Below are 13,936 nucleotides of genomic sequence, written 5' to 3' on the forward strand. Positions count from 1 at the left end.
AAAATTAAATCCTATGTTGATAGACTACGTGAACTGTAAATCCAAAACTATTACAACTGTGTTTTTGGTGTCCTTTGCACTTTGTACTTTGGTTATCACAGTACTTGTACTTCAGGTATTTCAATGTACTATGTACTTTGTACTTTTATTTCAGTAAGGTTTGTACTTTCATATTTTATTTTTTAGTATAATTGTACTTCTATTTCAATATAGCATGTACTTTTTTACTTCAATATTTGCTACACTTTTAATATTTCTAAGTACACTAGTACACCTACTCGTTTACACTTGAAAATACAGTACACGTTAACGCTCCGCATGTAACATGTGTCAACACGAGAGCACTCCGCGTTGCTACTAGTGGTACATTAGTTATATTTCTTCAAACTAACAGCAGCAGTTGAATTTGAATAAAAAAAGGACTCACTCAAAAGAAACTAAACCACGCTCCAATAATAAAATTCGACAACAATAAATGCAGTAGATAATTACAAGCAATGAGCCTCGTAATGTTTTCTATTTTGCGCCACATTGCACAAATCAAACCATTTACTCAGTTTGTACATGGGATATGGTGTTTTTGGTTCATAGGTTTCAAATACACCTATTATGGAAAAAAAATGCAATTTAAATATATTTCAATAAATCAAAAAATTTGAAAAAAAAACCTTGGATGTACATCCGGATAAACTATGTTCGTACACAAAGTTTTGTGGGGAGAAGACATTTTTTATGTGCTATGTAAATATGACAAATAAATGTCTCGTGAGAAGCCAATTTGTAGCACCAAAAATTGTCTTTTTATACAAGTCACAAAAACTATCATTATTTTGCAAAAAAATTGTGTACAGACATAGAATGTGTGGGTGTACAGCTATAATTGTTTTTCAGTTTTTTTTTACATTTCGAATTAGGTTTTTTGAATAATGGGTGTATCTAGCCAAAATGCATTTCCCTTGTACATGAGATTTATTTAGTTACACGAACTAAGTCAATAACGGAGTAACATGACAGGGGGTTGTATGGCCCAGCACAAAAGCCTGAATATATGTGTTTCTTGCAAATCATGATCACAGACAAATAAGGAACTTAAGTCATCACGGCATCACCCTACAACATTGGGTTTACTTTAAAGTTCCACTACAAACAATAAAATTTCAAATATTCACTTGAAATTTGGAGCTGACTAGGTAACAATCATAAATACATCAGCGCAATTCATCATTCAGAGGAAGCACAGAGCAAATACAGAATGATAATGAGAACAATCATAAATACACCAGATAATTACAAGCAATACTTGGTTGGCAGCCCTGCCTAACAATGTTCCCTATGTACCAAATGCCCATGGCACAAGTAATAAACAAGAAAAAGGCTGTCACTCTTGCTTGGGATGCACAAGGGATGCCATTCCTCAGACGCTACGAGGGCCATCTAATATATATATATATAGCTAGGGGAAGGGCATTAGAGCGTTGAAATGGATTGCAAAGGCTACTTGTATGGAAGACATCAGAGGGGTTACGCTCAAACTCTACAAGGATGTCGTCATCTTGAGTATCCACCGTGCGCCTTTCAGTCAAGGAAAATCATGTTATACAAGCCTCAGTTGATCAGAAATGCTCTGCATCGCAATCCCTGCACATAAAGAAGTGTTAGTTGGCAAATGTGGGGAAATGAATGACTTGGGGAATGAATAACTAGTTGTGGGGAGTCCAAATATATCCAGCTACAAACAATGTGACCTAAACCACTGTACCTGCACCATAATTTATAGATATTGTCACTAGGCATCCATCATTGTTACCACTTCTCGGATACCTTTTCTACCAATGAGCATCCCACTGCCACAAACTCCATTGTGGTCCAGTGCTGGAAGCCCCGAACCCACCACCTCCAGTGAGGACAGTCAATCTGTAGAACTCCAGCGTTCATTATTTCGTAGTACTTCAGCCACCACTATCTCCAATGATGCATAAAACCCTTTCCTTTAGCTGCTGAATTTTCTGAAAGGGGGCCATTCATATTGCAAGACAATAGCGAGTCATAACAGGACCATCAGAAATTGTCGCACTAAAATGTGATCTCTCTAATGTATAGTGAACTAGTAATGTGAAGAATCTTACAGCATGAGAACTCGAAGCCCATTTCTCGGCACAAATGGCAGCTTCCTTAAGATGCGATTTTTTTGAGATCTCATGAGAAACAGTATAGGTAGAGCTCTCTGTTGCCTCGGCTACCCATATGCGATTCATCTGGTCTTTCTGTCGCTTGACCATATTACTGAAACCAACCTGAACAACAGACATACAGTTAACTGAAGTTGCACCTTCTTTATATATGTATAAAGTTGAACGATAAAGTAGACACTACAAAAAACAATTGCTGGCAATACAGTACTACAGTCCTCAAAGGTCTACGCACTGAATTTCATGAGATATTGCCTAGTGCAAACGTTTCAATATTATGATGATGCATTAAGGGATCAATAAAATTCAAACTTGAAATGTAGGCATCACAATCTGAGATGACATACTGTATTTCCAGCAAGGGCGTGACTGAAAAAAACTGAGTCATCGCCAGCAATTCGGCAAGAAAAGCTAACTGCTAGAAGACAATCATCTTGCTCTGCGGAGTGCTGTGCCGAGGTAAATTTAGATCCATCTGTCAAAAAGAGCCACTGTCTTTTCTGGCTGCTACATAAATAAACATCGCCAACATGCAAAACAACGCCTGCAATGTCAAATTCACTGCAAGAAACAAAGGATACTCATTAGGAGGTTTAATACAACGACACCACATTGACAGGTTTTAACATATCAGCTTTCCACAGAATAACTAGACTAACCTTGCAAGTGGTATCTCACCAAACAATGACAGCTCAACCGCCTTACGTGGGGTGAAAAATGGTCTGCAAGAAGAAGCATGTTAACCTTGAACAGTACAGTCGGAGCATACAAGCAGTGGACTCTTACTCAAAATCCGCAGCCTGTGCTGATGCTAATGGCTTCCACGTGGTAGATGATCCTCTAGCATGCAAGTAAAGACTGCCAGTACAGTAGGCCGAAGGCACCAGTCCTGTGACAAAGTAAATTTGTCCCTCCACCAGGTCGGCTTTCTGTCAGTAGACATAATCAAAAGAATAAAATTTAAGTTAATTTCTTGTAGACCATAAGTAAGTAGTACATTATTTTTAACCATAAGAAAATAAGAGCCAACACTTATAGCTTGTTTCAATGATATAACACTAAATAGTCTGTCTCTCTTTTCGATAGAGAATAAAATTGATTACGACATGTATGTGCTGCTAGATGTTGTACCGTACTTGCTTCTCAGTAGGGTTCCAAATTGTTATTAGCCCTTCCTTGTTGATGGTCTCTGAAGCAGAGATTTTTTGAATAATGCTTGTCACCCTCACTTTCACAAACGGCGTAACATCTCTTGAACTAAGGCCAGCAACTTCAAGAGCGTTCTCAACTTTCTTAGCCACTTCGTTTTGCCTAGCTTCCTGCAATATATGGCATGAACTTCGCAACTTTCCAAGTACTATTTGATAGATGCAGGAGATGTTTATGCATACCTTTTGCTTTGCTTGATATGATGAGAAAGATATCCTCTGCTCTGACGTCATGCCTGCCATCATAACTTCAGGCTCAGCTGCCCTCTCTAGCAGTTTGCAAATTTTTGCCCCTTCCTCACTACCATCAGAATTGCCACAGTTTTCGTCTTGTTCAGACATAATGTCTTCTGCGATCTTAGATACTCTACATGACAATGTAATAATTATTGCAGTGGCATTAAAAAGGGGCTAATGTCAGATTAAAAAAAAAGGAACCATAAAACTACTACCATGTTTTTACTTCCACAAATTCAGGGCTCTAGCCTAAATGCATTCAACTGATCCTATGTGACATGGGCATATATATACGAATTTTTTTAACAGGAAAATGCTGCCCACAAGTTAAATGGTATTGACAGATTTACCAATACCCAGCACCAGCATGGCTATCAGCATTGTGATACATATCGTGGTATCACATGATCTTAGGACCCTAACAAGTGGAGGGAAACGATACAGACCATAACCTGGATCACAAATTCACAATCCAACTCGTAAAATCGCTGTAATCGCCCACTTCAAGGGGGAAAAAACCAGAATTTGCACAACAATCCTCGTTGTGCCTTCATCCAAATGACCTGCGCATGCAGATTGTGTAGACGAGCAAGCGAATGCTTATAAACAACTCGATGACACACCCGTGGCCAACGTGGTACTAAAATTCTTGAAGTCATTTGCTGTGTGCTGCAGTGGACTGCAGCCTGTATGCATAGACAAAGTTCAACGATATCCTGGTCACATGAAAGCCCAATGCTACAGTCTACTTAAAATGTGCGTGCATAGTATTGATATCTTTCTTTTACATAGCTGTCCTAGATAATCTGCTTAATTTATTTTTATAATACTTGGATTAATTTTACATAGAGAAACATATATCATAGTACTACGATTTGATTCTAGGATCCGATACTGCTGACAAGGAAAGGATACCACCATGTATCCGATATGGATAACCTTGATCACCAGTGACCACTACACAAACCAGTAGACCATAGTGCCTACATGTATTTCAGAATACTTCTGTGCATGCCTCTTCAACATTCTGAGATATTACTACTTCAAATACCTTGGCATATTAATTATCAGTGAAAATATAATGCATGAAGATACAAAATATGCAGGGTTTGTGGATAGTAGCAGGGAACACTTAAATGAATCTAACTGACAATAATCACATTTTTTTAGAACAGTTACAGTGGTAGAGGATGTTGAAGTATATGTGGATTGCCTAACCTTATCCATCAGTTAGGACTTTTGGTTCTACTGGTTGGTGCATGAAACTTACTAGAGGAAAGGTCACTTTTTAGCAATCGAAGGATAGAGGCAACTGAAAATAATCTCTAAACAGAAAGGAGAAAATATCCTGGTATAAATGTTTATTAAATAGATATATGCTTTAACACGCTGGGTACATAACCGAACTTGTACAGGTAACTTCTAGAGGAGAAGAAAGTTCACTTTTGGTCCTTGAAAGTTCACTTTTGGTCCTAGAACTTCCGTTTGGTTCAAGATGAACCTTGAACTCTTAGAATCATTCACTTTTAGTCCTTATCCTGGCCCAAAACTCAAGGCAATGGTGCAAGAGCAGAGAGGCAGAACGATGCTGATAGGCAAAGCAAGCGGTCCTTCATGGCGCAACACTTCAAGTGAATTGGTAGAGGGAGAAACCAAGCGAGCGACTGGTCCTGGGACACAGGGATTTCAATTTGCATTAAGATGTTGGGTTCCACATCTCAGCTAGCTTGTGCTTTGTCTGGTTCAAAGCCAATTCGGTTGGTTGACCGTTTCTTCTTTTCATGTCAGCGATTTCCTCAACTCAACCGAAAAGGATGAAAAGTGGACTGTTCTGAGGGTTCAAGGTCCATTTTAAACTAAAAATAAATTTTAGGGCGAGAAGTGAACTTCCCAAAGAATTCAAGGACGGGAAGTGGACTTTCTTCTCTAGAGAACATTGTCCACTTGAGAGATAATCTACTCCCGTTTAAGGTGTGATGAACATACAGTGTATTCAGTTGAATAATATTGCCTACAGTTTCAGTGACGTAAATATGTACCTCTGGTGGTACAGTTGTAGCGCTTTCCTTTCCATCCTTTCAGATCTCACAACAGAACGACCATCAGACAACCTGAATTATGCAATTAAGTATGGACCAGTGGAACAAATATGGTAATGTTTTTAGTTTGCATCCAGTTGTATACCTCTCCTTATACAGAACAGGATATATCCTTGCAACTCCAACCAGTGTCCTAGGGACTCGGCCACCAGAAGCTTTTATGCACTTGAACGCCAGTGGGGGTCCAACATGCTTGCCTGAGATGTGTACAATATCATCAAGAGAATCTATCAGTTTGAAAATGGATAAGCAGAACAACATGAAATAAATATTCAGTCATGTACTGAAGTACATACAAAATCCCAAAGGATCATCCCATCTTGCACGATAACTGCCATTTACATGGAGCATCAATTTGACAGTGCCTGATATCTGGAAAAAATAGTCACGAGAAAATTTATTATATGGTTGTCAGTTTGCGGCCAATAAAGGCCAAGGAGCAGGAGCAGGCAAACCTCATGAAATGACACAGGCCCAGTCCAACCACACAAAGAAGCCCCCCATATCTACCAAAATGGAAAACATATTGAGTCATATAATCTCCCCACGTCTCCATGACAACAAGGTGAAAACAAAATTGTACCCGAAGCTTTTGTCCTAGAAAAAGCTTTCTTTTCTGTAGTTGTTCTGAAAGTGCCGCATCCAATGACGCTTCTAGTGCATACCTGTGAAAAGGCAAACACTCTGAAGTTGCTGATATCTTTCAATTTAATCTCATCGCAATAAAGAGAACGCAACCACGTACCATCCATCAGTTAATTCAATTTGTGCAGGCGCATTTATTTTAGCAGCTAACAAGCTTTTATTATCGATGCTGTTCTCATTTTCATCTCTCCTGCCAGCCTCACCCTTGGATTTACTTACATCAGGATGGGAGTAAACAGCTGAAATGCAGAGCACCATCATCAAAGATGGCAAAGCATTTCCTTCTAAAATTTTCTTAATTGCTGATCGGTGGCCATTGTTCACTTCTCGGTCATACCTAAAATGCACGAGTTTTCATGAATTAAATTAAATGCATCGATACAATTGGAATGGTAGAAAAGGCATGCCCGTTATCTCACCTATATTTCAGCTCATCAAAAACATTAGCAACTGTCAAGAATTTGCCAGCAGCTTTAGTTGGATAGCATCTCTCAAGTGAAGCAAGTTTCCACACGATCCATTTATGGTGATTGTTCACCCATCTAAAACAGAAAGAAGAAGTGATTTGATGTTTAGGATGTACTTAGTATTTGGAGCATCTCTAGCCTAACTCTATGGTATGTCCAAGGAACATGTAAATCGTTATAGTTTTATCTTAACGCGGTGCAGCAACAGGTTAGATCGGTCAGCCTAAGGTCTTATTGTTGGAGAAAGAAGGCAGAGGAGACCATGAAAAGTAGTTTTGAGAAGTATTACGGATTTAATAAAAAAACACAACAAGTGATGAAACAGGAAAGGTAATGGTCAGACATATCACCTCTTAAGAAAAAATAAGCAAATAGGGTGTTATATCCGACCACAAAAGGTCAATTGACTAGTGAAATATATATATGTGCCATTCAGTTCAAGAATGATGCCTACTCTTTAGTTGCGTATGTCAATGAAGCACCGCAGGCAAGCAGCATCCTCTGAAATTCTTCTGCACCAGTATCTGTATCATGAAACTTGTACTTCTCAGCTCCTTTCGCATCCATGAGCTTCACTTCATCTGTTGGATGTTCCGTCTGGTCACAAGATTTAAGTTAAAATTTAAGTGGGAATATGGGTTACCTGCAGAAATGATTAAATTGTATTGTACCAAAAAACTGAAGCAGGGAGGACCACCAAAATACTCCTTCCAAGTTTTCCTTTTATGTTGAAAAGGATAAGATGCAGACAGCTTTGTTCGACAGGACGTGGTCTGAGATGATGGCAGCTTGGGTATTCCTGTGAACAATAGTTCAACCAATCACTGACTTGGTTTCAAATGAGCTTATCTATGTATCAGAAATCAGCTTACCAGCAGAGGATTTTTTGTTGGTGATTATAGGTGCGATGAACCTAACCATTTTCAGCAAGGGCATATCAGACATGGCATCAAGGAGTTTATAACTTGCTAACAGGGATGCGGATCAAAGGACCTGGATGAGCGGGGCCGTTTAAATGGAGATGGAGAGTTTCTTCCCCCAATTCTTCTCTTCTCATTAGCAACATGGTCAATATTTCCAGAATGTGTACCCATGAAATTAGTAATGTCCACCAACACTCCAGCTGGCATATGGAGTCGTTGTGTCTTATCTTTAGTGTCGTCCACATTGTCAGCTTCAGATAAAACCCTTGAAGAAGGCTTTGGAATCTTCGAAAATTCACTGATTGAAAAACTCCCCACATGAAAACTATTAGCATTTTCATTAGTCGCAGGGGTATCAGGTACAGCATGTCCAAAGGATCTAGTGTGCTTCCTATCAGACATTCCTTGGCGGGAAAATGTTGCTATTTCAGGTTTTCCACTGGCCCTACTTATTTTTGATAAATCAGATCCGCCGCCTTTGGGGGCAACAGTTGAATTTGTTATCTCATCTTTACAACCAGCTGCCAAAGAGTAATCTGTTGGCTTATTTGTTGAAACCACATCCGATTCACCCAGAAGACTTTTAGCACGTTGAAGTGCATCACTAGAAATAGCCATTGATCTGCCTCCCGCGGTACTGAATCTGATTGAATGCTCACCAGAATCAAAGACTGTGTTATTAGAAAGTTCAAACGGCAGATGTGGTTCCTTGTGCACTTGATTTTCTGTTGTACGAGATGCAAGATCAAGCCTCTGGTCTGGATTTTCCCGCTCAACAGTTATTTTCGTGCCTAGTTTATCCCCCACATGTCCAAAAAATTGTGTTGAAAGGGTATTCTCTTCCAAGCCCAACAAAGAAGCAGCTCGAGACACGCCAACTGAAGATATATTTACTGTTCTTGCACAGCTTGTCTTGAGAGGTGAAGTAAAGACAGTAAACTTTTGGTCCATGTTAAGGAGCTTATGATTATCTGACAAGAAACAACTCAAGATCAGAACTGTTTAAATGGCAAACGCGTACAAACTGAAACACTCAAAACACAGATTACTATCCTTTTGAAATAGCTTTTGCCGGTATTAAGTGAATCAACATGCCACTCCAATTCCTGACTAGATCATTGGACTGCTCACACTGATCATACATCGTATGCTTAAAATTTGATACTATTGAACACATATCTGTATACTATGAAGAATGATACATTCTACAATCAAAAGCAATAAATAAGTGTACCATTCAAATGAAAGCTGCAACCTTACCTAATCAGGTTACATATTGGTGATTCATTGCTAGCTTTTTAAAGTTCTAAACTTGGTCTAGTTTTCAACTAAAAAGCATTAGCACACCAGTCAAGTAATGCATATAACATACTCTGATGGTTAGCTAACCTATCAATGACGCTGGTATTCCACAAATTAACTACAGGACTACAGATTGACACTAGACGTTACACATGCATGCTAAATGTTTATACAATCTTCTTTAGAAAATAAAGTAGCACTTGCTGCTTCAGTGAAGTAGTCCCAGAAAAGTTGCTAAGCCGGTATACCTTTGTTTATATTGCCTTCTTCCTCCAGAACAGCCCTTGCCTTCTGCACTGAACTTTCACTAATCAAGACAGACTTTCCAGATCCAGTTTGAAACATTGGCAGTTCACTTCCACAGTCTCCATATCCTTTCAAAAGATTATTTTATGTGTCAGAGGAATGGGAAAAGGACTCTAAGTTACTTTCCAAATTCAAATGTAAAAACACGCCACTGTGTAACCCAGCGACTCCAATTCTTAAAAAGCACCTTTCTCCGCGAAGTTTTGTTGCTCCAACAGAATACTGGCCTTACGGCTTGAACTTCTACGTTGGGGTACAAACATCTGTATTCCAGCTTGGAATGATGTGTCTTCACCAAAGGCTTCGCCATTGTCATTATTTACTGGTTTGGACATATGAGGCAAATGTTTAATTCAGTGCAGACTACAAAAGTTCTTTACATCTACTGTTTCAATCAATGTCAAGGAACTCTTAATTCAGAACATGAAATTACCACCTTTAACTGCTTCTTCGGCCTCTAAGATAACGGGTACTTTCTTTCCAGAGCTCTCACTTGCTAAGATAGATCTTCCTAATCCAGTTTTGAGCACTGGAGTATCATGGTCACCATCTAAATGAGCTTCATCTTACAGAAAGAAAATTTGATTGTCAGTAAATATGAATGCTCATTAATCACACATGAACAAAAGTACACTTCTTACAAAACCATGATGTACGTTTAGATAGCAATTTACCTTCCAATTCCTTTGCAATATTCCTCGGCTCCAGAACTGCACTTGCCCTCTTAACTGAGCTCTTACTTACAGCAATTGACCTCCCTAGCCCAGTTTGAAACAACGGCAAGTGGTTGCCAGACTCATGGTTTTTCTCTACTCGAGTGGACGAAAATGATTATTTGGTATAAGGCAAATCATGCTGTTCAAATTATGACTAGATGGTAACACACAGGCACAAAACAAGACTATATTTCAGTGAACTTCAGAAAATCAAGTACCTTGCATTACACTATCTCCGTTCGGTGTTACGGTTCTATCACTCATGATCGAACTGCTACTCATCAAAACAGACCTTGGCGTTTCATTTTGAAAATTTGTGGCACTGACACCTCCATGTCCTGAATCTCAAACAAAACAGAGCAAAATGCTGTGATCTTGTGAACTAACTTTAAACAAATATAATAAGCACATATGTTTATTTACCGGTTTTATTATTTTTTTCTTTCTCCAATACTGCCCTTGCCTTCTCAACTGAGCTGCGGCTCACGGCAACAGGCTTTCCTAATCCAGTTTGGAACATTGGGAACTGGCAGTCAGTATCCCAATGTCCTACACAAAGAAGTAAGAAGTTAGAAATTATGTTGTAGCCAAATTTAGATAAATCGGAAGAGAGATAGTCCTGCACAGGTAGTCCAATCTTACCACTCTTTTCCATATCTCCCTCCTTCGCCGCACCTCTAGATCTCTCAATGGACCTTCCGCTGATCACGACTGGTCTTCTGGAATCAGTTTGGAACATCATAGGCTGGTCAGGCCTACCAAAACTCTCCGCATTTTCTAATAGGAGAGAAATCCCATCAGTACACCAAAACAGGCGTGTGTCGCAATAATTAGGCAAAAGCGTTAGCTCTCAATAGTCAAATCGAATAGAAAAGAATCAACACTCACCACCGCAGGTATTATTATCCTTAAAAACAGACTTCGCTTTCTGAAGAGATGCCACACTGACTGATACAACTCTTCCTGAACCAGTTTGGAACAATGGAAACTGTTCCATGCCGTCCACACCTGCTGACAGAGGGGTAAGTTACTAAAAAGGTAAAGGCATGCTTGTTTGTTTGTATCAAACTGTCCAAAACGTACTCTTATCAAAATGACCTTGTTCTGCAATTGTTTTTCCCTCCAAAACAGCCGTTGCCTTATCAATGGAGGTCCGGCTCACAGGAACCGGCCTACCCATTCCAGTACGGAACATTGGTTGTACGGCACCAGCGGCACTATCAACATCTATTGTTCAACAAAAGTGACAGGTTTTAACAAAAAAAAATGCCAAGAGAAAAGGAGATTAGACTAGAAACTCTCACAAAGAAAAATTATACAGACAACACTTTGGTGGACCCTGCTCAAAAGGCTGGCCATATCCAAATATATTTTTAGTGTCTAAATTTGGATTATCTAGATACTAACCTGCGACATCCTTTTTGGGACGGAGGGAGTATAACAAATAGTCAGGCAATTGCAGAAAATCTGGCTAGTTCTATACATGTTACATTATGTCTCCTTATTTGTGAATTGTGACATGTTTTCTAACAGTACAGGGGATAAACAAGTCCTAAATTGCTCGGATCCATATATATGTCAGCATGGACAAGTAAGTGATAGCAAAGCACTTCCGGCATTTAGATAGAAAGTAAACAGGAGTTGAACTTCCTACCTTCTAAAATAGCTCTTGCCCTGTGGATTGAGTCCTTGCCCAGCGAGACCGCTTTCCCTGATCCAGTTTGGAACACCGGGGTCATGCTACCGTTATGCAGCGCACCTAAATTTCACAAGATAGGAGGACTTAGTCTGTACTGCACAATCTCGATAAAATACAGTTTGTACAATTATCAAACCAAAGCACTTTCCGGCTGCTGCTGCAACATCCAATCTTATCTGTACGGGGAAAAAGGTGGAGGCAAGTCTTATATACCTCTAAATGAATCATCCATTTCACCTTCCACATCAGCTGCATCGCCAAAGGGTTGCTCTGAAACAGAGAGACTGGTCAACCCAGCACAGTAGATGCAGAGAGATAGCCAGTTCATGCTACCAAACGCAGTAACAAAAAATGTACTGGTTGATCAAAGCAAAGTGAGAGTTGGGCAGGTAAGCTCTTACTTCTCTTCTTAACACTGGCCTCCTCCTCCCCGACCAACGCCCTGGCTCTCCTTATAGCGCTCTCGCTGACAGACACCGACCTCCCTGATCCAGTGCAGAACAGCTCACCCTTCCCTGCGTCTCCAGTTGGTCCGATCACCCCGTCGCCTTCGAGCAGCTCGCTCCTAGCTGCAGGTTCCGCATCGGAAACGACAGGGAGATCACCAGTTAGACAGAATCGTTTGGGCTCACTCAGACGCTGAGACGGTACACACGGAAGAGCACGCGCGCGGCCATTTCGGTACCCAGGGCAGGGATGCACGCGCGCGCGTGGTCACACTGAGGACTAACCGGTATGGGATAGAGAAGGGGTGATGCGGTACCTTGGACGAGGAGGTCGGACATGGACTCGACGCGGGTTCCGTCGGCGGCGCCAGGGCCTAGGGTTCCGGATCGGAGAAACGCGGAGGTTGGAGAGGGGTCAGTCAGCACGAAATACCATTTCTACGACGGAATCCAAGCGGGGGTAAGAGAACGGTGGGCCGCACCTTGGACCGGGGCGTCGTCTGACGAAGCGGCGGCGGCGGCGGCGGCTGTCCCCTTGGCGCGCGGCGCCGGCAGAGGGAGAGGCGGGTTCGCCGCGGCGGTCGGCGGAGCGTCGGAGTCGGAGTCGGGGGCGGGGATCCAGACGAGGCGGCCGTCGGGCCCGTCCCAGACCTGCCACCTCCTCGGCATCGCGGCGGTGGGGATCGGTCGCTGGCGGGCGGGCGGGCGGCGAGCGGCGTGACGAATCCGGTGAGAAGATTGGGGACGGGACTCCTTTTCGAAATTGGCGAGGGAAATGGCCGCGGCGGACGGCGCGCTCGTCGTCTCTCGTTTTCGTTTCGGCCGCTCGGGCGGGCCCGAGAGAGATGGGCCTGGATCTGCCGGGCTGGGCATGGGCCGCGGCATGCGGCCCGCGGGATGTCCAGATTGTTGGGTCGTGCAAGGGCCGATGGGGAACTGAGGCGGCGGCGGTAAGAGCATCTCCACTCGTCCCCCGAACAGGCCCCCGGCGAGCGTTTTTTCCATCCGGACGGCGTAATTCGGCCCAGTCGCGCCCCCGGTTCCTCGTTTTCGTCCGGATTTGGGCCTAAATCCATCCGGCGATCCCACGACATCCCCGGCCCCCCGGGGAGCGCTCGGGGACTCGGACGAACGAAGCGCGCGTGGCCCCAACTTGTCGGCGACAATGGCCTCCGATCTACGGCAAAACCCTCGTCTTCCCGATCTACGGCAAAACCCTCGTCTTCCCGATCTACGGCAAAACCCTCGTCTTCCCGATCTACGGCAATACCCTCGTCGAACGAAAGCTTTGAACTCTCAAGTGGTGCAACATAGATAGATTATATATATATTTCGAATATAATTCGAATAAACATAAAAATTACATATAAAAACTTTAAAACTAAACTACTTCTTCTTCTTCTTAGAAGGCCCCGCCTCATCGTCGTCGCGGCGACGCTTCCGGCTCGCCACCTCCTCGTCGGAGGAAGTTGAGTCCTCGTCGTCGTCCTCATCAGCTTCTTCGTCCTCCTCCTCCTGCTCCTCCTCCTGCTCCTGCTCCTCCTCCTCTTCCTCGGCCTCTTCCTCGGCCTGCTCCTCGGCCTGCTCCACGGCCTCTTCGTCCTCCTCCTCGTCGTCCCACTCGTCCTCGCTGGCCGGCGGGGGAATCGTCGGCCGGACGATGCGGTGGTTCCCACCAATGGCGCCATCCAGGCGGCTT

The 13,936-nt window shown here is 42.4% G+C and overlaps 1 protein-coding gene across 6 annotated transcripts; it reads right to left on the minus strand.

The window, feature by feature from the left end:
• Nucleotides 1–1,175: 1,175 nt before the first annotated feature.
• Nucleotides 1,176–13,013, minus strand: LOC127341280 (protein BREAST CANCER SUSCEPTIBILITY 2 homolog B). Of its 6 annotated transcripts, none has more exons than XM_051367086.2 (33): nucleotides 12,720–13,013; nucleotides 12,555–12,611; nucleotides 12,193–12,360; nucleotides 12,005–12,061; nucleotides 11,747–11,851; nucleotides 11,191–11,319; nucleotides 10,981–11,100; nucleotides 10,735–10,869; nucleotides 10,516–10,641; nucleotides 10,311–10,430; nucleotides 10,051–10,185; nucleotides 9,810–9,941; nucleotides 9,564–9,698; nucleotides 9,319–9,444; nucleotides 7,839–8,739; nucleotides 7,718–7,758; nucleotides 7,517–7,644; nucleotides 7,300–7,442; nucleotides 6,798–6,920; nucleotides 6,479–6,715; nucleotides 6,317–6,398; nucleotides 6,189–6,239; nucleotides 6,030–6,105; nucleotides 5,819–5,930; nucleotides 5,674–5,745; nucleotides 3,581–3,764; nucleotides 3,326–3,508; nucleotides 2,976–3,118; nucleotides 2,849–2,911; nucleotides 2,537–2,750; nucleotides 2,127–2,294; nucleotides 1,760–2,006; nucleotides 1,176–1,638 (listed from the first exon to the last, which is right to left on the minus strand). In XM_051367086.2, the coding sequence occupies exons 1-32, from the start codon at nucleotides 12,904–12,906 to the stop codon at nucleotides 1,950–1,952; spliced, it is 4,710 nt and encodes a 1,569-aa protein (XP_051223046.1). In that variant the 5' UTR covers nucleotides 12,907–13,013; the 3' UTR covers nucleotides 1,176–1,638; nucleotides 1,760–1,949. The 6 variants fall into 6 exon arrangements, with proteins under 6 accessions (XP_051223046.1, XP_051223045.1, XP_051223044.1 ...); XM_051367085.2 differs by having other exon boundaries at nucleotides 9,813–9,941; nucleotides 11,176–11,319; XM_051367084.2 differs by having other exon boundaries at nucleotides 1,822–2,006; nucleotides 11,176–11,319.
• Nucleotides 13,014–13,936: the final 923 nt, after the last annotated feature.

This window comes from Lolium perenne, chromosome 3 (assembly GCF_019359855.2).
Source record: "Lolium perenne isolate Kyuss_39 chromosome 3, Kyuss_2.0, whole genome shotgun sequence".
NCBI classification, from domain to species: Eukaryota; Viridiplantae; Streptophyta; class Magnoliopsida; order Poales; family Poaceae; genus Lolium; species Lolium perenne.